General features: G+C 46.3%; 1 protein-coding gene across 2 annotated transcripts in view; it reads left to right on the top strand.

Annotated features, from left to right (window-relative positions):
- PTDSS2 (phosphatidylserine synthase 2) overlaps positions 1-27,299 on the top strand; it is a 167,191-nt gene that overhangs the window by 117,284 nt on the left and 22,608 nt on the right. For both annotated transcript variants that reach the window (XM_082270392.1, XM_082270393.1), the window contains 3 exons: positions 10,966-11,016; positions 14,722-14,835; positions 22,730-22,848. In XM_082270392.1, the coding sequence (XP_082126518.1) occupies positions 10,966-11,016; positions 14,722-14,835; positions 22,730-22,848 (284 nt within the window). The remainder of the gene's footprint in view (positions 1-10,965; positions 11,017-14,721; positions 14,836-22,729; positions 22,849-27,299) is intronic.

The following is a 27,299-nucleotide window of genomic DNA, read 5'->3' as shown; positions in this document are numbered from 1 at the left end:
GCGCCAAGCGCCGCCATTTTGGCGGCGATCGATCGGGCCACATGTCAGCGCTGCATGCTCTGCCTTTGCTAGTCCCTCCACCCGGTTGTCTTCCAGATGTTGATCGTCTGAACAATAAGGTGGAAAGGTTCGTGGCAAGGACGCGCGATCCTCGGGCAGACGCGTCGGACGCGTTGGTAGCTCCGTGGCATCAGTATCGACTGATGTATGCATTTCCACCGATTCAACTGCTGTCCAGGTTCCTTCGCAGGTAGACCTCGGAACCGCACACGGTGATTCTACTGGCACTGGACTGGCCTCGCCGGTCTTGGTACGCAGACCTCGTGAATCTGGCGGTCGACGCTCCGTGGTGTCTGCCTCTTCGAGAAGATCTTCTGTCTCAAGGACCGATATTCCATCCTGCTTTACAGTCGCTGGCTCTGAGGCCTGGCTGTTGAAGCCGAGGTCCTGAAGGATAGGGGTCTCTCCCCTGAGGTCATTCACACTTTGGTCAACGCGAGGAAGTCTTCCTCGGGGAAAGTCAACTTCCGTACTTGGAAGGCCTATTTTGCCTGGTGTGAGTCCAGGGGGTATCCCCCTCGCTCATACTCGGTGTCTAGGGTGTTGTCTTTCCTTCAAACGGGTGTGGACCAGCGTTTGGCGTTGGCTACGATCAAGGGCCAGGTTTCTGCGCTGGCCGTTCTTTTTCAACGCCCTGTGGCGTCTAACCCCTTGGTTAGCACTTTTGTTCAAGGGGTGCGACATCTGGTCCCTCTTAGGAGGGTACCTTTGCCTCCATGGGACTTGAACCTTGTTCTGTCCGTGTTGCAACTCGTTGTCTATGTTGTCCAAGAAGGTCGCGTTTTTGGTGGCTCGCAGGGTGTCGGAGCTGGCAGCTTTGTCCTGCAGATCTCCGTATTTGGTCATTCACTTGGATAAGGTGGTCATGCGACCTAACCCTTCTTTTCTTCCGAAGAGGATCTCGGAATTTCGCCTTGATGAGGACATTGTCTTGCCTTCGCTCTGCGCGAAGCCTAAACATCCGAAGGAGGTGGATTTGCACTCCCTGGATGTTGTTCGGGCGATCGGGGTTTACCTGAAATCGACGGAATCTTTTCGCAAGTCGGATTCTTTATTTGTCCTTCCAGAGGGACCTCGGAAGGGCATGGCGGCGTCGGCTTCTGCCATCGCCAAATGGATCAGACAGACCATTGAACAGGCCTATGCTCTGAAGGGGAAAGTTCCCCCTATGCCTGTGAAGGCGCACTCTACCAGATCTCTGAGTGAGTATGTTTTGGGCCTGTCATCATCGGGCTTCTGTGGCCCAGGTGTGTAAGGCGGCGACTTGGTCGTCCGTTCACACCTTCTCAAAATCCTACAAAGTGGATGTTCAGGCATCGGCAGATGCTTTTTTTGGCCGCACGGTTCTTAGTGCGGCAGTACCTTAGGGTCCCTTGTTTTTGGGCCCTTGGCTGTTTGGGATATCGTTTATCCCTAGGTTATTTGTTTTTTCCTGGGTTGTTGCTCCTGTTGAGCAAGTTTTTTCATGCTACCCAGCTGGTTTCCTTCCTTTGGTAAGGTTCCTTTGTTTCTGCTGTGGAGACTGCGTTGCCTTAGGCGCGGCTGCGTTTCCCACCCCTCATGTTTGCACTGCTTTGGGACGTCCCCATTGTGACGAATATGAAGAGGCGGCGACTGTCGGAGGACGTAAGAGAAAACGGAATTTTTGTAAAATCTTACCTGTAAAATTCCTTTCTCTGAGTCCTCCGACGGTCGCCGTCCCCGCCCCTCTTTTGGGGTTTGGTTATATACTCTACTGCTATTCTACTGAAACTGAGGTATGGATACAGGAAGTAGGAGGGTATTGACTGAGGGGACCACCCCCTGGGGGTGGGATATGTTAAAAGCTTTAATATTGACATATTCTGTTGCCTAGCTACTCCTACGGAGAAAGGTCAATTACCCCATTGTGACGAATATGAAGAGGCGGCGACTGTCGGAGGACTCAGAGAAAGGAATTTTACAGGTAAGATTTTACAAAAATTCATTTTTTTTTGCCTGTGATAGCAGTTATACGGCAAATGCCTTCTTTGTTAAGGATATACTCAGAAACCGTAGAAAAATCGAACATGAATCCATTTCAAGGCAGGTAATATCTGATACCACAGTGATTTATGGCCATGCTGGAATTGAATAGTTTGACTTTTTTTAGCCGTTAAATGACCTTTCAACTGATTATCTGCAGTACATAGCCTCTGCCACTTTAGATTCACTGGCAATCTGCAGGGTTCAAGTGTGACATTCCACATCTGGAATGCATTGCAGACAGTCCAATCCTGGATTAGAAAGGATTGCAAAGGATTTGTGTCATCTCTATACTCTTGTAACAAAATGACAAGCAAAAGATAAGTAGTTTAAGCAAGTGCATAATGTGTTAACCTAACAGTGGTTGTAAAAGTGAGAACTGCTCGTTTCCCAAAAGCCACAGCTTGCAGATATGCCTCCTTTAATTTTTAGATGCTTCCGGAAAGAAAGGATAAACTAAAATTAAAAGCATTAAATCTATATCTGGCTGTTATAGATGCTTATAAAAGTGATTCTGATGGGCATATAAAATAAGCTTAATTCTGCTGCATAAAGTAGTTAATTAAAAATCTGCCTCTGTAGGTCTGCTGTCACAGATTATTGCTTACACAATGTCTGAGATTAAAAGGTTTCTTATTTGCAATGCCTTTTTAAAAAAAAGGAAAAGACTAATGCGTTTTAAATCTCATAAAGCGACAAAACACTGAATAGATTTGTCATACATATTTAACATGGAGATTTTACTTTTTTCATTTGATCACAAATTCTTTAAAGAAAATAAATGCATGTGAGTTAAGTTATTTTTATCTGATTTAGGGAAAATAAAAACTTGACTTTAAAGTATAACTAAAGGCAAAACATTTTTCTAGTTTTGGATAGACTGCAGAGGGATTAGAACCCATCAGGGTTTTTTTCTGTCTGTGCCCTTATAGAGAGATTCACTCTCTCTAGTTATCCTGTTTACCATTCAAATTGAAAGTGAAAGTAAAAGAAAATCCCAGATTTTGGGTCGTCCTCAGAAAAGTAAAAGAGGGGAAATCTTCCAATGGGGACACCAGTTCTGGTGACCTGGGGGTCCCCAAGGAATTCCCTTAATTTGCAGGGATTTCCTCTTCCTGTTTGGCTATGGGACAGGAAGAAAGGGAAATCTCAGCAGTGGGACACAGAAGGCAAAATAAAAATTTGACGGGTTATAACTCTCCCTTAGTCAAATTCTTGCCTATAGTTCTAATTTAATACCAGTTTAATGTTCATTCTCTGGAATAGATGGTCCCCACTCCTTTGAGGATCTTACTGAAAGTCGTCTTCCTGACCAGGGCTCAGTAACTTTGACATCACTTAAGTGTTGTAGGACCTTCACGTCTGGGAAGGTTTGGGAATTATGCCTGTGACAAGAACAGTGGCTTTGTGGATTGTTAGGTTCATTATATTATCAAACACAATTCTATTTACATAATATGTTTTGTTGTAGCCCTGATGAAGGGGGGAGTTCCTTTGACCTCCAAAACACGCTGGCTGTCTTTATCGACTTTAAGGACACCTACACATCCCATTATGTGTCGGCCACCAGCCCTTCCTCCGCTTTGCCGTGAGCGAGGAGCATTATCAGTTTGTGCCGTTACCCTTTTGGTCTCGCCTCCGCTCCTCGGGTCTTCACAAAAGTATTGGCCCCTGTGCTAGCATTGCTGCCTCATTGGGGGATAGCGGTACTGGGTTATCTGGACGATCTGCTTTTGCGAGCAGAGTCTTTTGACTGTTCTGTTGGGAAACTTGGAGATTACTCTGAGAACTCTGAGGGAGTTTGGTTGGATTCTGAATCTTCAGAAGACGGCTCTGGTTCCGTCCACAAGTCTGGACTATCTCGGTCTGACTCTGGACTCGGCCTCAGCCAAAGTGTTTCTTTCTCTGGAAAAAATTCAGAAATGGCAGGCGGCAGTTCAGCTTCTGCTGTCCAGCAGATGGCCATCTCTTTGGTCTTGCATGTGGGTACTGGGCCTGATGGTGTCTACCTTTTGAGGCGGTTCCGTTTGCACAGTTACACACAAGATCTCTGCAAAAAGAGATTCTGGTGAAATGGAACAAGAATCCTCAGTCTCTGCCACGTTATCAGGGCAAATCGATTCTTCACCTATACTGGACGGTCGTCACCAGGGAAGCCAGCCTGTCCGAGTGGGGAGGCGTCCTCGGCACACAGTGTACCCGGGGTCTGGAATCTGGAAGAGTTCAGGCTACCAATAAATGTACTGGAACTTTGAGCGACCAGACTGTCTGGATCAATGGACATGTTGTCTCCAGGGGTGTCGGTACAGATTCAATCAGACAATGCCACGGTCGTGGCCTATGTCAATCACCAAGGGGGCATGAGAAGTGTCCTGGCGGCTCGGGAAGTAGCCGACATTCTAAGGTGGGCAGTACAATTCGCTCCAGCCCTCTCTGCTGTGCACATTTCAGGGGTGGAAAATTGGCAGGCGGATTACCTCTGTCGACAGGCGTTGGACCAAGGGGAATGGTCACTTCATCCAGAGATGTTTCATCAGTTGTGTTTCCAGTGGGGTACTCCCGAGGTGGATCTGTTGGCCTCTCGCTTCAACAGGATAGTGCAGAGGTTTGTGGCACAGTTGCGGAATCCTCTAGCCGATGCCACAGACTCATTAGTGGCTCCTAGGAGTCGGTATAGTCTGATTTTTTGCTTTCCCTCCTCTCAAGCTTCTGCCGAGACTCCTGCGCCAGATCAAGGCAGAAGAGGTTCCGGTCATCCTAGTGGGTATAGTGCAGGGGGGGTCCAGTGCAGAGAGTGCACAGCAGAGTCTCCCCGAAACCTGTGTCCTTCCTTCAGGGGGGTCCCCTTGCAGAGGGTGCAGCGTTGCAGACGGTGCAGGAAAGAACCTGGCAGCATGCTTCAGTGTTTGTAACTGATGGTGGCCATTTTCCTTTAGTCTGGCTGGTCTCTGGTTGGCGGCTAGGTTTGTGTAATTGGATGATGTCACGGGGGCCATTTTCCCTTAGTCTGGGAGATGCTGGAAACAACTGAAGCCTCATGGGCATATGCCGAAGCTCATCCTCTTCCTCCTTAGTTTCCTCTTCCTGTGCCCAGGACATATGAACAGGAATAGCGTCCATGATTATGCTGGGTTTGAATTCTCTGCGCTCCTCCAGTCGGTAGGGTGAGTCTTTGGGGGTTCCTGTTATCTCTGTCTGCTGATAGGTGCCTTGAGGAGATTCTTTTAGTGGTGCCAAAAGATAGTTTTTATACTGCAAGGTCTTCCATTTCTTATGGAGCCTTAGGATCACATCTCCCCCACTGACCCCCCTCATGGAGGTGTCAGGTCCCTCGGAACCCCAGCTTCCCATTGTTGCACTGACGGCAGTCCTTAGTGTCCCGGGTGAATGTGGCGTGTGGGCAAAGGCCCAGGAGAAAGCGCCCCCGCCTTCCCTTGCTCAGTCTGTCTCCTCTAAATATGAGCCTGATGCCGCCGTGGACACGGCCCATCCAGGGGGCTTAATATCACACCCCCGGATCCATCCGATAGTGAGGTTGATTCTTCCATGGTCACAGCAGCGAAAGAAAAAACGCTGGTAGACGCACTTCTCACTGCAGTGTGAGTGACTTTAAAAATCGAGGATGTGGCTGATGTAGCCACGGACGTGGCTGTGTCGTTTGGTACCCATAAGTCGCCACCTCGGTACTCCAAAGGTGTTTCTCTTTATGGTGCCTTATTTTGACAGGTTTTTCTGTAAGGAATGGGAATAACCAAAATTACCTTTTGTGGTCCCCAAACGTTTTGCTATACGTTACCCTTTTGAGGAATGACTTTTAAAAAAGTTGACTAGTTCACTAGTGGTGGACCCTCCTGTTTTCAGGTTGAATAAAGCAACCATAATCTTAGTACAGGAATCCCGTCCCTTAAGGACCCAGCTGACAAGAAAGTCCCCGCTGCTTATGTTGATTTAGTGGACCAGTTGGTCAATGGGCTGCAGTTTATAGTTTATTTGTGATGCGGCTTTGGATACAGCTCCTGTGCTGTCCAAACTTTGTTTCAGCGGTGGTGATAAAAAGTACCTTCCTACCACAGACAAGGAAAGGGAAGGAGCCTCGCCGCCTCCTCAGCCCATAGAAAATGATTCAATAATTTAATTGTAACATCTTATGTTGATATTTTGTGGTTTTGTTTCTTTTGTGTATGTGTATTTTTTTTGGAAAATTACAATAAAAGAGATATTGAAAGAGAGAAAATGATTTTGTGCTTCTGTGACGGAGAATAAGGGAAATAGTTCTTTTAAATCTTTCCAGGGAGGTTCCAAGCAACCTTGGTAGGGTAAGCCTAGAGCTAGCTTCCTCGGACCAGCAGACAACACTCCTTTAGCATGAAGGTCTGCCCTCACCCATTATTGGTGCTTTCGCTGGTTTCCGGCCCCGGGTCTTTGGTAAACGTCAAGGAGATCCGCAAAATATACATTTTGCGGATCTCCTTGCATTCCTTGGATGTGTTCTGGGCAATTAGGGGGTACCTGGCAGCTACTGAGACTTTCAGGAAGTCAAACTTTGTGCTCACGGATGGACCCCGCAGTTGTTGGCTTCCTCTGCGACCATTTCCAGATGGATCAGACAGACAGTGATTCAGGCCTATTTCTTTAAGGGTCAGGTTCCTCCTTTCCCTGTCAAGGCGCACTCTACTAGGGCCCTTAGTGCCTCCTGGGCCTTCTGCCATCAAGCGTCAGTGGGGCAGGTTTGCAAGGCAGCCACCTGGTCGTCGGAGCACACTTTTACAAAGTTTTATAAAGTGGATGTGTTGGCAACTGCGGATGCCTCTTTTGGCCGCAAGGTTTTGCAGGCTGCTGTTTAAGAGGACCTGATCCTCTTTGAGGGTGTAGTGTTTTTTTCAGGTTTGCTCCAGTTGTTTAGCTTGAGCCCCTGTTGCCTGGTTGGCTGTTTAGTCTTGGGATTTTTTTTTTGCTGTTTCCCACCCCTCATGTTTAAGGCTACATTCACACCTGAGCGTAAAGTTTTACCGCGTTTTTTACCGCGATTTTTGTGCAGGCGTTTTTAGATTGAATAGAGATCAATGGAAAACACCTGTAATCTGCCCAAAAAGAAGCTCATGTACTTTTTTGAGCGTTGGGCGTTTTGTATACAGCATCAAAACGCTCAGATGTGAACAGGGGCCATTGAAATGAATAGGATTTGTCTTCTTGGGCGTTTTGAGAGCTGATCCTAGAGCAGAAAAACTCCCCAAAAACGCCTACATGTGAACGGAGCCTTACACTGTTTTGGGATGTCCCAATGGTTAAAAATGACAGAGGCTGTGTCCGTCAACGAACGAAAGAGAAAAATGGGATTTTTGACTTACCGAGACTGACAGGAGCAGTATCTGTCAATGAAAATCAGAGAAAGTTTTTTACAGTAAGTCAAAAATCCAAATTTCACGTTATACTAAACAAATGTAAAAGTTATTTAAGTAGCCAAAGTAGTTAATGAAACGTTAACGCATGTTGATTCTGCTAAATTTGGTCCAGGGATCTACACAGAGATCACAAACTGGTTATTGATACTCAAAGGGCCATAATATTGGAAAGGAACTGTTGAGCTTACAGAACAGTTAACCACTTTTGGGCTGCCCCATAGTAGTTTTACTGCTACAGGGCGGCACCTGTGCGCCGGATCATGTAAATATACGCGATCTGGCTCTGCCGGGTAGAACGCGCATGCGTCCCGCCCGGGACTTGTTCCCGCTGTGATCCCACCCAGTGGGAGCCCAGCAGCAGGTACTGCGGACTCTGTCGGCACCTGCTGATCAGTACACAGGCAGAATGGCAATCTGTAGGGAAGGCATTGATCCTGTGTTCCTGCGAAGCAGAGACACAGATCTGTGCCTTCCCTTAGTAAAATCACCTCGCCCACAGTGCACAAGTACTGGCTAGGAACACATTTAACTCTTGGATTGCCCCTGATAACCCCTTCCCAGCCAGTGTCATTAGTACAGTGACAGTGCATATTTGTTTTTAGCACTGGTCACTGTAATAATGTAACGGGTCCCTAAAAAGTGTCAGTGTCCAAATTGTCTGCTGATCGCCATTACTAGTAAAAAAAATAAAAATATTGCATAGATTGTAGATGCTATAAAATTTGAACAAACCAATCAATATACGCTTATTGTGATTATTTTTGTTAAAAAAAAGAAAATGTAGCAGTAGCAGAATACATATTGGCCTAAATTGATAAAGAAATTAGATTGTTTTCAATTTTTTTTTATTGAACATGTTTTATAACAGAAAGTAGTAAAAATATTCGTGTAACGCAGTACTAAATTGAAAAAAAAAATGGCCTGGGGGTAAATTTTCCCGTGGTTAAAGAGAGCTGAAATCCTGTGATTTCAACTTACCTTGAAAATTTCTTGTTCGGCGCTGCCATCTGCAGTGTGGGCAGCTGAAGCAGGAGCGTCCCTCATCGCCTCCCTCTTCCTGGATGGCAGAGTCCCAGAAGGCCATGCTCGTCACTTCCGGGGCAGGCGCGTCATCAGCTGGTTCTACGAATGCCCAGAGGCTGTTCTAATGCATTCAGCAGGGAATGACGTGCCTGCCCCGGAAGTGACGAGGGACACCGGTGCAGGCGCATTGACTCCTGGGATTGATGGCGCTCATCTCCCAGGAGTCAATGCAAAGGAGGAAGTGACGTCGGCGTCCACAGAGGGAGGAAGTTGAAGGAAGGTAAGTTAATTTTCAGAAAAAAATCAGATAAGTGAAACAAAAAAAAAAAATATCCAATTCTTCTTCAGGTTGTTTTAATGTACCAGAAACTGCAAAGTGGAAAAATAGGGTGGAACTCCGTTTTAAGATATTTTTTATAAGAACATTTGTGTGGAATATAAAGGGTTTGCTTAGTAAATGGAGTATACATACAGTATATGGTAAGATAAGGCCTTCTTGCACAAGTCCTTTTCACTTCAAATTTAGGACAATTATTGGCAGATTAGATGCTATGAGGAAGGCATAAAGCCGGTACATGCTATGAGGAAGGCGTAAAGCCGAAACACGTGAGCATTTGTCATGTTGTCACCGCTATCCATGTTGGAATAAAGAATTTTACTTGGAAGAAGCCTTTTCGTGTGCCGGCTTTATTCATATAACATTTGATTTGGACGTTAAGCCTGAGCACCGACACTTAGCTCTTTATCTTCCCACAGTGCGGTGGAGCTAGGGTGAGTTATTGTCATTGGCAGATTAGAGCCTGAAACATTTAGCCTGGGTTCACACTGGTGCAATGTAGGGAATCTTGTGCGGGTTCACCCCCATCGCACCTGAATCAGATGGTTCACACTGACATCTGTAAACCACTGTGGGTGTCATTGTAAAATGAATGACACTCCCCAGGTCAGATCGCAGTGCGAACTATGAAAATGATACAGGAATCTGATTGCATGGGTGTGAACACGCTTGCAATCAGATTCCATTGCGGCCCAAAAAAGGGTCCTGTACCATTTTGGTCCGAATACAACGCGAATTCAGCCATACAAACTGTGTGGCTAAATTTGCATTGCACAGATATCGCATGTGATCTGCATAGCAATGCGGTGCAAATCACATGCGATATCTGTGATTGCACCAGTGTGAACCTAGCCAGTTTGTAGTTTATGCTTTGAACTCTTAGGGGTCAATTTACTAAAGATTACCGCATGTGATATGAAGGTCACATGACCTCCCGCTCCGGAAATTTTGTACGAGCTAGCCAATTCATCAAACTAAAATATCGAATGTGAGGTAAACACTGCACATTTGTTAAAAATGTGAGATAAATACAGAAAAAAAGACAATAAACACCCACTTGGTTGTTTATCACCTGCCTGTAGGCAGTCGTATTTTAGCAATGTACAAAATAAGGGGAACTCTGCACTGGCTATGAATGAAAAGTATACAATGTATTGGTGTGGAAATGTTTTGCTCTGAGCTCAGGAAATAAAATATATTGTAACATTTTACAAGAGGAAGATTGTTCTGTGAATTAACAGCCGGTTCACACAGGCGCGACCCGACTTGCCGGGGCGACCTGTGAAATCTCGGTGCGCAGCTCGCACCGCGACCTCGGAGCGGCCGGCACGGACTTCATATCATTGAAGTCTATGCAGGTCGCCCCAAAGAAGCTCAGGACCCTTTTTCTAAGTCGGAGCGACTTGTGTCGCTCCTATTAGAACGGGTCCTGTGCTACTCTATGGCAGACGACCCATGGCGACTTGTTAGGCGACCAGGTCGCCTGACAAGTCGCCCCAGTGTGAACGGGGTCTAAAACACACTAGAATGTTTTCAGTTTCATAGTATTTCTGAGCATTTATTCCTTCCTCTTTTGCAGTGTTAGCATGTAAAAGAAAAATGTGAAAAAAAACACCAAAAACAATGCATAATAGTGATATCGCAAAACATAAATATTTAAGGCATTCGGTAAAGAACGCATGATTTTTAGTTAATTGAGTACTTTTGAGATAAATACCATGAGTTATTTTAACTCAAACATTTGTGCAGTATTTATCTTTTAATGAATTGACCCCTTTAGTAGCTTGTAAATTGTTCACATCTGTCTTTACCCAGAAACTGTTTCTTAAACGCATTTTCTTTGGAATTTATGACACAACTGGCAAAAGCATGTCAGATATATGGGCAGGAACTTCTATAAAACAGGATTGTATATAGGTCTTGTTAATCATTGCTGTTAATTTGAGGCACCCCAGCATATTTGACACCATATGGTCTCAACTAGTACCTTTTGCGTTATGAAAGGTGAAGCTGTTTGACAACTTATGCTTCCCCTCACCCCGCCTGCACAGCTGACACAATATTTGCCATTGTACGCATTATTTTAATATGCAGTTTATATCATTTGTCTTTATAATGTTTTTATTTTTATTTTTTCAGGATAAAATTGATGGCTTTGTACCCGCACACTTTCTTGGTTGGTACATAAAAGTAAGTTGTGACCAAAAAAAAAAACGAATTTTGTAATTTTTTGTGTTTTTTTTTTTTGGGGGGGGGGGGCTAGATCAGGGGTCTCCAAACTTTCTAAACAAAGGGCCAGTTTACTGTTCTTCAGAGTTAAATGGGGCTGGACTGTGGCCATTGGGAGTAGTAAAGGTCCCCACGTCAGTGGGAATAAACAATACCCCATCCTGGTGTTAATGGGAGGAACATATCCCTGGGAACTACAGGCCGGTTAGCCTAACATCAGTAGTCTGCAAGCTATTGGAGGGGATGATAAGGGACTAATATACATGATTTTAGTAATGAAAACAGTATCATTATTAGTAATTAGTATGGATTCATGAAGAATCGTTCTTGCCAAACAAATCTATTAACCTTCTTTGAAGAAGTGAGCTGCCATCTAGATAAAGGAAGGCCTGTAGATGTGGTGTATCTGGATTTTGCAAAGGCATTTAATACAGTTCCCCACAAACATTTACTGTACAAACTAAGGTACGTATGTATGGACCATAGGGTGAGTACCTGGATTGAAAACTGGCTTCAGGGGCGAGTCTAAAGGGTGGTGATAAATGGAGAGTACCCGGAATGGTCTGGTGTGGAAAGTGCGGTCCCCCAAGGATCTGTCCAGGGACCAATCTTCACCAATTCATAAACGATCTATTCTAGAGGATGGGATTAACAGCTCAATCTCAGTATTTGCGGACGATACTAAGCTAAGCATTGGCAATAACTTCTACGCAGGATGTGGAAACCTTACAAGAAGACCTGGAACAAAATAACTGTGTGGGCAACTACATGGCAAATAAAGTTTCATGTTAGAAAATGTAAGGTAATGCATTGGATGCAAAAAATACGAGCGCAAGTTACTCACTAGGGGCAGAACCTCTGGGTGAATATAGAATGGATAAGGACCTGGGGATCCTAGTAGATGGCAAGCTCAGCAATTGCTTGCACTGACAAGCTTCTGCATGAAAAGCCAACAGAATACTGGTCCGTATTAAAAAGTGGGATTCACTCCAGAGATAAAACGATAATTCTCCCACTCTTTAAGATTCTGGTCTGGCCGCATCTTGAGTATGCCGTCCAGTTCTGTGCACCGGTCCTCAGGAAGGATGTGCTGGAACTGGACAGAGTTAAGAGAAGGGCAACAAAGCTAATAAAGGGACTGGAGGACTTTAGCTATGAGGAAAGACTACAAGCATTGAACTTATTCTCTCTGAAGAGGAGACACTTGAGAGGGGATTTGATATCCATGTATAAATACCATACTGGCGACCCTAGCACGGGGAACAAACTTTTCAGTGTAATCCCTTACATTAAAAAGACACGCGGCCATTCACTAAAATTGGAAGAGAAGCAGTTTAACCTTCAACTGCGTAAAGGGTTCTTTACTGTCAGCGGTAAGGATGTTGAATTCTCTTCCACAAGCAGTGGTATCAGCAGGGAGCGTTGATGGTTTCAAAAACTATTAGATGGGCACCTTAATGACCACAACATACAGGAGTATACAATGTACTATTGACATAAACGTTTATACACACTCATCATGGGTTGAACTAGATGGACTGGTGTGTTTTTTTTTTTTTTTTTCAACCTCACTAACTATGTACATGTAATATTGCCCCTTCGTTGGTGCCAGCTGGAGAAATTGTGCCCTATGTCATTGAGAGGATTGTGCCCTGACATTGGTGTCATTGGGAGGAAATTGTGCCCTGTCATTTGAGGGAATTGGGCCCCACCGTTGGCGCCATTAGGAGGAATTGGGCCCCACCGTTGGCGCCATTGGGAGGAATTGGGCCCCACCGTGGGCGCCATTGGGAGGAATTGGGCCCCACCGTTGGCGCCACTGGGAGGAATTGGGCCCCACCGTTGGCGCCACTGGGAGGAATTGGGCCCCACCGTTGGCGCCATTGGGAGGAATTGGGCCCCACCGTTGGCGCCATTGGGAGGATGTGAGCCCCACCGTTGGGTCCATTGGGAGGATGTGGGCCCCACCGTTGGGTCCATTGGGAGGAATTGGGCCCCACCATTGGCACCATTGGAAGGAATTGGGCCCTGTCATTGGGAGGAAATTTGCCCCTTTATTGATATCAGTGGGGGGAGTTATATTCCATTGTTTGTATCAGTAGATGAAAATAGTGCCCCAAGGGCCGGATTAAAGCATCCAAAGGGCCACATCTGGCTGCCAGGCTGCAGTTTGGGGACTCCTGGGCTAGATGCAAGTATTGGGTTTACTCTTTGAAAAACAAGGTGGATGTGTTGCCCATAGCAGCCAAGCGGATAACATCTCCTGCACTTTTTCAGTGTTTTATGGTGTTTTTTTCCTGCTCTAGCAACCCATTTGAAGTTTTTAAAAAGGCAGCTAATTTGATCATGGCTAGAAGACCTGTTGATACTTACACATTATGGCAAACTTACCTCTGTTTGCCTTGCTCCAAAAATAACAATTACAACAATAACAGCTCTGCGCACTCCCTTACCACTGCTATCTTAGTAGAAGCTTCTTCACTGCTGGCTTCTGCCTCCTTCCACCAGAGGGCGGCTAGTGATGATGAAACTTGTGCACATTTCTGTTAATGTTGCATTATTCCAGCACTCTGCTCCACATGCAAATATTTCACATGGTGCTCCAGGTGAGATCAGGCCTCCACAATCACATCTCGGGTGCTGACTCAGCCTGTCTCCAGAAGCAATCCATTGTACCAGCAACAGGAACCTATTACTTTAGAAAGCATTGTGCCCAGCGTGAAACATGTCCGAATAGAACTTGTTCCTGCTGGCTATTTCAATAAAGGAAGAGCATATTATTTTGCATCTTGGTGTGCTGCACTCTTGCTGCTGGCACAGTTGTTTTTGTTCACACTTCACAGATGCCAAGAGTGTACACTGCTGTACACTGCATTGCCCATGTTGGTGTAATATACAGAAAAAAAAAGGGGAGAAGATTTTTGGCAGAAGAAATACAAAGCGGCTTCCACCACATAAAAAAAAGGCATGCTATCAAAAAAAAAAAAAAAAAATATATATATATATATATATATATATATATATATATATATATATATAATTTTTTTTTTTTTACTTGATTTTGTGTAATAAAAGTTGGATCGGTTTATATAGAGAATACAAATGTGATCCAAATTCATACAAAAAGCATCTCTGATGGGATTTGAACAAAGCACCCTAGAAGTGAAAAGCACTTGGCTACCATGACATTAGATGTGTAATACACAGGCAGGAAATCTTCACTCCAAACATTGTGTAAATATTCACTTCAGATATTCAGTCCTGTGAAAAGCATTTCCAAATGACTGGATAATTCAAAATGAACGGAAATTTGATTTTTGGGTGAGGATTTTCTGCTTCTTTATTAAATCAAGCAAAGTTGTTTTGTTAAGCTGCTGATTGCTGGCACTGCAGCCCAGAAATGTAATGCTTTTTCAAAGGAATCAGTGACCCATCGTAAACTCAAACCAGCCTCCCAGTGCCATAGGTGTATCTATTACTGGCATGTGTTGGTGGGTCCTCCGGCATTCAAATGATAGCAAGGCTGGGAGTTTCATTTGCACAGTACTGCCATTTAGAATCAATTGTCTAATAGAGCCCTCATTGCTGCTGTCATTGTGTGAATGGCAGTACTAACCAGCTTGAATTCTACCTGAACTGACATGTCTTTTTCTTGTTCACTCGTAGACACTAGTGATAAGAGACTGGTGGATGTGTATGATGATCAGCGTAATGTTTGAGTTCCTGGAATACAGCCTGGAGCACCAGCTGCCCAATTTCAGTGAATGCTGGTGGGATCATGTAAGTGGGAATGATTCAGCTATTTTTCCTTAACTTACACGCTTTTAGTATATTTCAGCATGTCTTTCATTTATGTCTGTATGTCAGCATGTCTACATTTTATTAATCATTGATACTAACAAAGAAAAGCCGCTCAGGTGGGGCAAAGCATTCCGGTGCGAGTCGGACCCGTCATCCAAATACTTCACAGCCAAAAAGAGAATTTGTTTTATTTATTAATCCAGGGGAACTGGCAGCATCACCGGGTATATCGCACAATATACAATTCACAGAGAACAGGATACTTTTAAACACAAGTACATGGTATATCAGGAATATGCAATGTTATGGAAACATATTTATTAAATTGTGAGGTGGTGCAATGGCAGTTGCTCATCTACAAATCTTTATACCTAATGCTGTACAATAGCAAACAGCAATACCTCGAGATTTGTGCTAACTAAAAACTTTTAAACAGGATACTTTAATACTAGCATTGTTTCTTAGTAATAGATTTGTTTGTTGTAAAGCCTCAAGGTTTTTCACCTTAAAGTATAACTAGAGGCAAGTTTTTTTTTTTTTTTTTTTTTTTTTTTTTTTTAGTTTTGGTTGGAGTACAGAGGGATTAGAGCTTGTCAGTTTTTATTGCTGTTTGTGTAGGGAGATTCACCCTCCTCTATTTGTCCTGTTTACTATTATATTTAAATGTGAAAGTAAAAATCCCAAATTTTGGGTTGTCCCCAGAAAAGTAATAGAGGGGACACAAGTTCCTGGTGACCTGGGGGTCCCCCCAGGATTTCCCTTAAATTGCAGGGATTTCCTCTCACTTCCTGTATGGCTATGGGACAGGAAGTAAAAGGAAATCTCTGCAATTAGACACAGACGGTGAAAAATAAATGTGGCTCTGAGGAAGAGGCTGAGCCTCGAAACGCGTCAGCCGTCATCTCATTGGATTATGGACTTTCATATGGACTATTCCCGACACTGGAGCAACTGAGCTTGTTATGATCACTTTTACACCTGTGTTTGTGAGTAGCCATTTTATATGCTGCATAAATAAAGCCTATTACTGAGGATAATGCGCTAGGTCGATGCGCCCTTTCTTGGTTTCTTTTTGTCTGTGGTGAAAAATAAATCTCACAGGGATTATTACTCTCCCTTGCTCTAGCCAAAATGGGAAAACAAGGTTTCTCTTACGTCCTCCGACAGTCGCCGCCTCTTCATATTCGTCACATATGGGGTATTAGACTTTGCTCCGAAGGAGTAGCTAGGCAACAGAATATGTTAACATTAAAGCTTTTAACATATCCCACCCTCAAGGGGTGGTCCCCTCAGTCAATACCCTCCTACTTCCTGCAACCATATCTCAGTTTTAATGTCTAGCTTGTCAGGAGTGGCTGGCTCTCTCTGTGCTGGGGCTTTGTGCCCCAGACTCTTTCTTCTTTTTTGATTTTTTGTTTGAGTTTTCTCTCTACCTTTACTTAGCTGTTCTTTTTGTCAGCATTAGTTAGTTCTTCGGATGAAGAGGATCATGCGGGCTGGGTCTCGGGCTGATCCCCCTGGTCGCAGGTCGTGGGTCAGTGGCTTCCCAGCCTGCCATCGAGCGTTCAGCCAGGTAACGCTCCTGGCACAGTGAACGACCCATCCCTGTTCGGTGCAGGGATGATTGGTGAGGTGGCTACCTCACTGGACGCTGTGCGGTTTCTTAACCCCCATTCTGTGCGTCTTGTATGCGACTCTTCCTGCCTCATGTGCAGCGGCTTGTTCGCCTGTGCGGGTCCCCCACGCCACTGTGAGGTAAGTGTATTTATGTGGGGACCTGTCTGTCTGGGGGGGTGTCAGTCTGGGACTGTGTAACCTGCCTCTATTCACACTGTTTGTCTCCCTATCTCTCGGCTGCATGCTGTGGGCTGCAATGGGGGGGGGGGGGGAGCTGTGTGACACTGTGTGTGTCAGCCTTGTCAGTGTGAGAAGCTGTGTGCTGTGGGGCATGTTTTCTGGCATGTTTGGGCATTATACAGCGATCGCCGCGGCGATCTGACATGTTTTTTTATATGGAGACATGTGTGCATTACTGTACTGTGGAGTGGCGGTTTCGGCGCCAAACGGCACCATTTTGCCTACACTCGCTCCGGCCGCATGTTCTACATGCATGGCGGCCATTTTCTTGTAGCCTTCCATAGGCTTTCATAGAGCGCCCTGGCAGCATCACTTCCTCTTCAGGAACACCGATCGAGGCAGCAGCAGCGGCGAGGGTCTCCTCAGGTTTTATCCTTCCTATCCATTGCCTGTGTCAGTTTTATTGTCCCTGTGGGGGTCTCATTGTGCTTGTGTTGTGGTGCGGTGGGCTGCGCTCGCCGCGCGTGTTAAAGGGGCAGTTAACCCTTTATTATCTGGCATTTGTTGTTGGGGCAATGGATTCTCAGGAGGGCAAATTTCCTACCGCCTTGGTGGAAAGCCAGGGGACCGCTGTTTCCCCCCCAGGGGGGGATTTAGCCACTATTGTGGCTGGCCTTGCTGCTCAGGTGCAGATGCTGGTGGCTGCTCAATCTACTAAAAGACCCAGAGTTGCTCTTTCCTCTGATTCTGAGGGTGAAGGTGATGGGGTTGTTGTGGCGGGGGCCTCCTTATCGGGGTCCCGCTCCTCCCTGGATCTAGTGGGGTCCGAGGTGGAGGCTGAAGTTGAAAGGGTTGATAATTCTCCCCCTGGCTCGCCTGAAGAGCTTGCAATCATGGATGAATTGATTGCTTCCATAAAACAAACGCTGCGTTTGCAAGTAGGTTCAAGCTGCGTTATCCTTTCTCGCCTTCCACTGATGAGAGGTGGTGTGTGCCACCCCCAGTGGATCACGCAATTGCGGTTTTAAACAAATCCACTGCGATTCCTGCAGAGGATTCCCCGGTGTTCCGTGATGCCACGGATAGGAGATTGGAGTCTCTTGCCCGTCATACTTATTCTGTTACGGGTTCTATGCTTAAGGCTCTGTTTGCCTCTCTCATGGCGGCCCAGGCGGTCGCAAGTTGGACGCAGATGCTTCGGCGCGTCCTAGTGGCCGATTCGGCCTCGCCGGCGACCCTGGATATGGTGGATAAAATCCACCAGGGTGTCATGTATCTGTGTGATGCGGACTTGGACTTAGTCCCGTTGGCTGCACGTGTACACAGCGTGGCGGTGTTGTCTCGCCGCCTGGTTTGGTTGAAATGTTGGTCGGTGGACCAGTCTTCATGTAAGACCTTAGCCAATCTGCCTTATGATGGGTCTCGCCTTTTTGGGGAGTCCTTGGATGTGTTGATTAAGGGGATCACCGGAGGTAAGAGCACTCTCTTGCCCCATTTCCCCAAGGCTAAGGGGGCTTCTGGGAAGAAGCATGCTAATTTTCGCCCCCTCAGGGGTCCTTTCGTGCCTTTCGGTCGCACTACAAGGGCAAACCGTTCAAAGGTCAAGGCTCTCAGAAGAAGCCCTGGTCTGGAAAACAGAAGTCCGGTCAATCCGGATCCGCAGCCCATAACAGTGTGGCCTGAAGGGGAGCCCTCACCCAGTTTTGGGGTGGGGGGACGCTTGCTCGGTTTTCTTCAGCCCTGGTTGGCCCGCGTGCGGGACAGATGGGTTCAGGAGATCGTTCGATCTGGTTAGAAGATCGAGTTTCTCTCTCGGCCGGAGAGCAGATTTTTTCCCTCAAATCTTCAACTGTCTCCAGAGCGTTTACGGGACCTGCACCTGGCGGTGCGGGACCTGAGGGCTCAGGGAGTGGTAGTTCCGGTGCCTCATCGGGACAGATTTCGGGGGTTTTATTCCAATCTGTTCACCGTGCCCAGAAAGGAGGGCAAGGTTCGTCCAATTCTGGACTTGAAGGCTCTGAACCGCTCTGTGCGGGTTCGCAAGTTCCGCATGGAATCCCTGCGGTCGGTGGTGGCTGCCCTGGTTCCGGGGGAATTCATGGCCTCCATCGATTTGAAGGATGCGTATCTTCACATCCCCATTTTCAAGGGTCACCAGAGGTACCTTCGATTTGCCATTGCGGAGGATCACTACCAGTTCGTGGTGTTGCCTTTTGGTCTCGCCTCGGCTCCGCGGGTCTTCACCAAGGTGCTTGCACCGGTTCTGGCATTATTGAGCGCCCAGGGCATTTCTGTCCTGGGGTATCTGGACGACATTCTGGTTCGGACTGCGACCAGCCAGGGTCTGGAGAAGGACCTGTCTGTCACGATGCAAACTCTGCAGGAGTTTGGTTGGACGATAAATTTTCCAAAGTCGACACTGAGTCCGTCGGTTCGTCTTCCCTACCTGGGAATGATCCTGGACTCGGTGCAGGCAAAGGTCTTCCTGCCGGAAGACAAACTCAGAACTCTTCAGGAGGAAGTCAGGTCCCTCAGGGACGTTCCGCACTCGTCTCTGCGGACGTGCATGAGATGTCTGGGATTGATGGTCTCGGCCTTCGAGGCGATTCCCTTCGCCCAGTTTCACACGCGGGGTCTCCAAGCGGAGATCCTGTCCATGTGAGACGGGCGACCTCAATCTCTGGATCTTCAAATCTCGTTGAGTCATCGCACCAGAAGAGACCTTCTGTGGTGGCTCCAGTCCCCGATGGTGTCCGGGGGCAAATCGTTTCGTCCTATCTCGTGGACGGTGATCACCACGGATGCCAGCCTGTCGGGCTGGGGTGGTGTTCTGGGCGTTCTGTCCGCCCAGGGAACTTGGTCGGAGAGGGAGTCTTCCCTTCCGATCAACATTCTGGAATTGCGTGCGATAAATCTCTGTCTTCATCGCTGGACGGACCGGCTGCAGGGCTGCCCGGTTCGGGTGCAGACGGACAATGCCACGGCGGTGGCCTACATCAACCACCAAGGGGGCACCAGGAGTGCCCGAGCGGCTCGAGAAGTGGCCGACATTCTGTCTTGGGCCGAGACTCATGTCCCGGCGATAACGGCGGTTCACATTCCGGGGGTGGAGAACTGGCAGGCGGACTATCTGAGTTGCCAGACCCTGGATCAGGGGGAATGGTCTCTCCACCCAACTGTCTTCCAGATGTTGTGCGTGAAGTGGGGTCTTCCAGATGTGGACCTGTTCGCGTCCCGTCTCAACTACAAGGTGAGAAGGTTCGTGGCAAGGACGCGCGACCCTCGGGCAAACGCGTCGGACGCGTTAGTGGCTCCGTGGCATCAGTACAGGCTGATGTACGCGTTTCCACCGATTCAGTTGCTGTCCAGGTTCCTTCGCAGGTTACACTCGGAACGCAGCATGGTGATTCTTGTGGCACCGGACTGGCCTCGCCGGTCCTGGTACGCAGACCTCGTGAATCTGGCGGTCGACGCCCCGTGGCGTCTGCCTCTTCGAGACGATCTCCTGTCTCAGGGACCGATATACCATCCTGCTTTACAGTCTCTGGCTTTGACGGCCTGGCTGTTGAGACCGAGGTCCTGAAGGAGAAGGGTCTCTCCCCAGAGGTCGTTCATACTTTGATCAACGCGAGGAAGTCTTCCTCGGGGAAGGTTTATTACCGTACTTGGAAGGCCTATTTTGCCTGGTGTGAGTCCAGGGGGTTTTCACCCCGCACGTACTCGGTTTCCCGAGTGCTGTCCTTCCTTCAAACGGGTGTCGATCAGCGCTTGGCGCTGGCTACGATTAAGGGTCAGGTGTCTGCGCTGGCCGTTCTGTTTCAACGTCCCGTGGCTTCCAACTCCTTGGTTGGCACTTTTGTTCAGGGTGTGCGGCATCTGGTTCCTCCTAGGAGGGATCCTTTGCCCCCTTGGGACTTGAATCTCGTTCTGTCTGTGTTGCAACGTGCTCCTTTTGAACAGATCAGGGAGATCTCGTTGTCTGTTGTCCAAAAAGGTCGCCTTTTTGGTGGCGATCACTTCGGCTCGCAGAGTGTCGGAGCTGGCAGCTTTGTCCTGCAAGTCTCCGTATCTGGTTGTTCATTTGGATAAGGTGGTCTTGCGACCTAATCCTTCTTTTCTTCCGAAGCGAGTTTCGGAATTCCATCTTAATGAGGATATTGTCTTGCCTTCGCTGTGCGCGAAGCCTAAACATCCAAAGGAGGTGAGATTACACTCTCTGGATGTTGTTCGGGCGATAAGGGTTTACCTTAAATCGACTGAGTCTTTTCGATAGACGGACTCCTTGTTTGTTCTTCCAGAGGGTCCTCGGAAGGGCATGGCGGCGTCGGCCTCTACCATCGCCAAATGGATCAGGCAGACCATTGAACAGGCCTATGCCTTGCAGGGGAAGGTTCCCCCTGTGCCTGTGAAGGTGCACTCTACTAGATCTCTGAGTACGTCTTGGGCCTGTCGTCATGGGGCTTCTGTAGCCCAGGTGTGTAAGGCGGCGACTTGGTCGACCGTACACACTTTCACAAAATTCTACAAAGTAGATGTTCGGGCATCGGCGGATGCTTCCTTTGGCCGCAAGGTTCTTAGTGCGGCAATTCCCTAGGGTCCCTTGTTGGGGACCTCTGGCTGTTGGGATAAGTTTTTTATCCCATGGTTATTTGTCTTTTCCTGGGTTGTTGCTCCTGTTGAGCACTTGTTTTTTCCTGTTGCCCAGCTGGTTTCCTTCCTTTGGTAAGGTTCCTTTCTTTGATGCGGAGACTGCGTTGCCTTTTCGGCGCGGATGCGTTTCCCACCCCTCATGTTTGCACTGCTTTGGGACGTCCCCATATGTGACGAATATGAAGAGGCGGCGACTGTCGGAGGACGTAAGAGAAAACGGAATTTTTGTAAAATCTTACCTGTAAAATTCCTTTCTCTGAGTCCTCCGACAGTCGCCGCCCCCGCCCCTCTTTTGGGGTTTGGTTGTATACTCTACTGCTATTCCACTAAAACTGAGATATGGTTGCAGGAAGTAGGAGGGTATTGACTGAGGGGACCACCCCTTGAGGGTGGGATATGTTAAAAGCTTTAATGTTGACATATTCTGTTGCCTAGCTACTCCTTCGGAGCAAAGTCTAATACCCCATATGTGACGAATATGAAGAGGCGGCGACTGTCGGAGGACTCAGAGAAAGGAATTTTACAGGTAAGATTTTACAAAAATTCCGTTTTTGCCTGTAGCATTCTGGTGCATTAAGGTAAAAAACCTTCTATGCCCCAAGACTCCCCCCCCCCCCCCCCCCCCCTCTTTTCCTACTTGAGCCTGATTTGATCTAGCGAAGTGCACGAGTGCTGTCTCTCCTAATAGGACAGATTGATAGTAGGAGCCATTGGCTCCCTCTGCGGTCATTTAAATCCAGTAACACGGGGGCGGGTTTAGCAGCAGGACTCGGGACTGAGCCCACACAGGTGCCCCCCAGGGAAAGCCGCTTCTCGTGGGAGCATGAATAATGAAGAATAAGAGACTGGGGCACCCCAGAAGAAGAGGATCAGGGCTGTTCTCTGCAAAGCCCATGCACAGAGCAGGCAAGTATAGGCATGTTTGTTTTTTTTTGTTTTTTTAAACAAGGGTTTGCAACCACTTTTAAATTGATAGCTCACTAAAATACTTCACATGAATAAGTGGGACAATTGTTCGATTACCAAGTCACCTTACTTTGAGCTACAAAAAAGAACATCTTTCTGTTCTAAATTTAGTATAGAAATTGGTGCCAGCCCTAGGTCACATGGTTTCTGTCCACCAATCATTAGCAACGAGTCTGTTGCTTTTGTTTTGATAAAAGTATCCAAATGGCAAGCTCATGTACTTGGATGATTACAGACTACACAGACCATGTTTTTACATATTAACTCACACTGATTCGTTTTAGGTTTAACCTGTTGTGTGGGTTTCTAAAAAGAAAAAAAAAATTATTTTAACCATCCAACAAATGCTTGACTGAAATTGCCTGCTCTATGTCAGTGAAATAATCATTTATAGAGATTTTATCATTGCTTTAGGTTTATAAACTGAAGTGTAAAGACCCTTTTCTTTGTTCCCTGACAGTGGATAATGGACGTTCTGGTTTGTAATGGATTTGGAATTTACTGCGGTATGAAGACCCTTAAGTGGCTGTCAATGAAGCCTTATAAATGGCAGGGCCTGTGGAACATTCCAACATACAGGTTTGTGGTTTCATGTATATAACTTGTTGAAGTTATCGGATACAAAACAGTCTCCTGTATTAAAGTGGAACTTCACTCTACCAATCAACACTGATTATTATCTATGTTCTGCTAGCATTAGTAAATAAATAGGAAAGTAGATCATATTTACTTGTTTTAGCACTCACCGACCGTGTAACTTTGATATATGGCATCAAAGTGGCACGGCTGGCAGAGGCAGTACCTGATCCAACACGTCCGGGTCTTGGACGTGCAAGATGTTAAACTTTTATTTACTTTTCTTCTGCTATGTTCTGGTTTCTTGCTTGGGCAAATGATTTCTCAGCTAAGCATTCTCTCCTGCATGCATGCCTAAACTGGATGGATTCCACGAAGTAAATGCTACTTGAATCGTCTGCCCTTACTCAAGATGGCCACAGCCAGAAATGCTTTGGTGTGTTTTTACAAATCGACAAAATAATGCGTAGAGACTTGGATAGATCGGGGTAGTTTGCTTTGAATATTAAAAATGAATTTGTGTTTTTGGTTTGTGGTGCTCACATGCAGTGATGGTCTGCTTTAAGCTAGTGGAAAGAAAACATGGATGTGCTGCATCACATGTCCAGTGAGTTGGCAGTTTACATAATCTTACCTTCTAGAAAGGCAGCTAAAATCCAGTTGAAAAAGAAACCCTTTTTCTTTTCCGTAGTATATACAGCAGACCGCTTCTCTTAGTTTATCTTTAACCACTTCCCGCAAACCAACGTACCTGTACGTCAGCTTGAAGAAGTGGTTGTACTGGGAAGATGCCTGCAGCTGTAGACATCACCCGGTACCATTTTTTTAGAGTGCCCAGTCGGCTTTCTGATAGCAACTGATGCGGCTCAGCAGCCACTCGGCCGTTATCACAGTGAGCAGGAGGGGACGTCCCCCCCATCCTCTGCTCTGCCCCTGTCTCCTGTCCCACCGGGTGATCCGAGCGGCCAGCTGCCACGTACTCCAGCTGGTTAGACTCCCGAACTAAGCTGAAGTCTGCTTCAAACGGGTCTCCAATCAAGTAACCCGGAGGCAGTTCAAACGGGTCTCCAATCAAGTAACCCGGAGGCAATGTCACAACGTCTCTTTCTGTTTTACTCGACTGCCAATGGCGCTGATTTTTAAAAGGTGACAGTATTCAAAAATGCAGATTTGCAATGGAGGGGTTTGGGGTCTTTTGGACCCCAGATCCCTCCATAAAGAGTACCTGTCACTGCCTATTACTGTCACAAGGGATGTTTACATTCCTTGTGACCACAACAAAAGTGATCAGATTTTGAATTGTTTTTGTTAAAGGAACAGTGATAAAACTAAAATAAATAGGAAAAACATTTTTTTTTTAAAGTGCCCCCGTCACCCTGAGCTTGCGCACCAAAAAAAAAAAAATGCATACGTAAGTTGTGCCCGCAAATGTAAACGGTGTTTAAATCACACATGTGAGGTATTGCCACGATCGTCAGAGCAAGAGCAATAATTCTAGTAAAATACCTCCTCTGGAACTCTAAACTGGTAACCCTTCAAAACTATGGTTTTAAGTACCGTAGTTTGTCGCAATTCCACGAATGTGCACAATTTTAAACGTTACATGTTAGGTATCTGTTTACTCGGTGTGACATCATTTTTCACAATATACAAAAATATTGGCCTAACTTTATGGTTTATTTTTTTTTAATTCAGTGAAGTGTATTTTTTCCCAAAAAATTGCATTTGAAAGACCGCTGCGCAAATACCGTGTGACATAAAATATTGCAACGAGCACAATTTTTTTCTCCAAAATCTTTGCTAAAAAAAATATATATACAGTATGTTTGGGGGTTCTAAGTAAATTTCTAGCAAACAATACTGATTTCAACTTGTAAGCGACATGTGTCAAAAATAGGCTTAGTCCTAAAGTGTTTAAAGCCCAGCTCAAGGAAAACAAAGTCTTCCCTTGCAATTGCACTGCGCCCACACTGTGAAGTTTGACTACCCAATTATATCTAGGGGCTGGGAAAAGCACTCTTACCTTATCCTCCAATCCCACCATTTAATGGTGCTCCCCTACACTCCGGCAGTGGACTTGCACCTAAGCTTCCTTATGTCCAATGCAAGGTTAGGGTCCCTGCGTCATTGTTGATGAAGTCAATGTACCTTGGACCGCCAGAGAGTAGGGCAGAAGAGGCTGCTGGGTCTGGTCTAGCAGCATGGAGGAACCTGTGGGAGTGGAGGGTCAAGTAAGAAAAAGTGCTTAACCTGATCCCTAGACATAAGCATTAAACCCTTAAAGTGAAGGTATTACCCCACTGCAAAGGAGGACTTCATGTCCAGGCCAACTCTGGGTAGATAAAAATTATCCCTCACAGTAAAGCTGTGCCAGCACTTCTAGGGTTAACTGCTTTTTGTCTAGGGGAGAGGAGAAACCGTTTTCCTCCCCCACGATCTGGCAGTGGGCTGTCCATTGGCGTTCTTCCTTTCAGGGCAGGCTTATGGACCCTGCTCTAGCCTTGATTACATCAGGACCTTAGGATGGTGAGGTGTGGGGAAGGCAGAAGCTGCAAGGAGGATCGGGTAAGTAAGTCCCCTGTTATTATTTCCTTACGCATAAAGCAAGCAGTTAACCCTTGCAATGGGATAATTTGTTTGCCTGGAGTTGGGCTTTAAGTGTCTGCCAAGAAGGGGTGTGTTAATGCAATAAAAGCTTGCAACTAGCTTTCTGTTGTGTAAGTAAACTCTGGATCTGTTTTTCGGTATGTTTGGAATTTGGAAGCATGCCTCACTGTTTACAGCGTTAGTTTATTTTGTAAATCTGTTACAAAGTTTACTTGGGAGCCTGCCAGTAACAGCACATCTATTGCAGGCTGAAGAAGCTAACCCACTGCCTCGTAATTGTAAACCATGTTAGCTTGCCGTACAATCAGTTGGCAGTAGGGCTGCTTATCAGGTCTATCAGATAGGCATCCCAAAAACAAACTGAAGTAGCTCACGCGGCAGGCTGACAAACACTGGTTTTACCGTTAGGCTGCTCATTTGCAATTAGTTCTATTACTTTTTTTTTTTTTTTGTTTTTTTCCGTAAAGAACTTTATTTATATTTCACATGGGCCAACACAAACAGATATAAACCAGAGAGTTCTCATAATCCATAGATACATTTCGGATGTATATCTAAGATGGGTTAAGAGTAGATGACATGATACACGTATATATCTTCTTGCCCCACAGGGGTACATGTAATGAATCATCATGCAATATGGCTATACAATACAATGCTTCATGCAATGCCAGGTCTTATAGAAACAACACTAGATAATGGACATAGCAGTCAGAACCATGCGTCCTATCCAGACAGGAGGCGACCAAGAACTAATTCTACTGGGGTGATGCCTGGTGTATCCAGCCATTTGTGCCAGAGCTTTTCAAATTTGTTAGTGCGTCCTCTATGCTGCCAGATGTATTTATCAAGTCTTAACGTGTCACCCATCTGGGACACCCATTCCCCAATCGTGGGAGGGGCAGTAGATATCCAATGTCTAAAGATCAATCTGCGGGCCTGGAACAGAGCTCTTGCCACAACCTGCTTGGTGGTGTCTTCGGCCTGAAGGTTACAAAGAATGCCCAGCACACACTGTTAGAGTTCCTCACCCAAGGCAACCTGACCATGCGGTCTCCTCACCCAAGGGGGTCTGGACCATGCGGGTCTCTCTCTCCCATGCCTGTGCTATATGTTGCAGCTGAGCAGCCATGTAATATAACCAAGGGTTGGGTAGGGCTAGGCCACCTGCCTCTTTGGGTTTTTGAAATGGTTCCAGTTTCACCCGGGGGTGGTTAGTCTTCCAAAGAACAACTGAAGATCATATAATAATACAAAACACTTTAAGGGGAATTACTACTGGGGAATTGTGGTGTATATGCAACAGCTGGGGCATAAGAATTATTTTTATGAGGTTTACACGTCCCGCCAGGGACAGTGTAAGTTTGGACCAAAGTTTTAACCTTGTCATGGAATCGGGCCAGCAGTGGCGTAGTATTGAGTTTGGTATAATCCAACGGTTGAGGTGTCACATGGATGCACAAATATTTGAATGGTAGGAGATGGGTATGTCAGTGGGCAGCGGTGTTGGATCGTCCGCTGGGGCATCAACGATGATTTACCCCAGTTGATCACCAATCCAGAGTATGTGCTGAATTTGGTAATAACTGCCATTGCCTCTTCAAGAGAAGAGGCAGTATCTCCCAACATCAACATAGTATCATCTGCATATAGGATTATTTTTTCTTGGAAAGGTTTTACCCAGATCAGCACCACCAGTGGCTCTATTGCCAGGGCGAACAGCAAAGGGGACAAGGGACACCCCTGCCTGGTGCCCCTGTATAAATTAAAGCTTTGGGAGATTCGCCCGGCTTCTCTAAGGACCTCTTTGGGACTACTCTATAACAATTGAACCCAGGAGATAAATA

Source organism: Pelophylax lessonae (assembly GCF_965119305.1).
Source record: "Pelophylax lessonae genome assembly, chromosome: 10".
In the NCBI taxonomy this organism is placed as follows: Eukaryota; Metazoa; Chordata; class Amphibia; order Anura; family Ranidae; genus Pelophylax; species Pelophylax lessonae.
The sequence above is the reverse complement of the archived record's forward strand: the minus strand, read 5'-3'. Positions and strand labels throughout refer to the sequence as shown.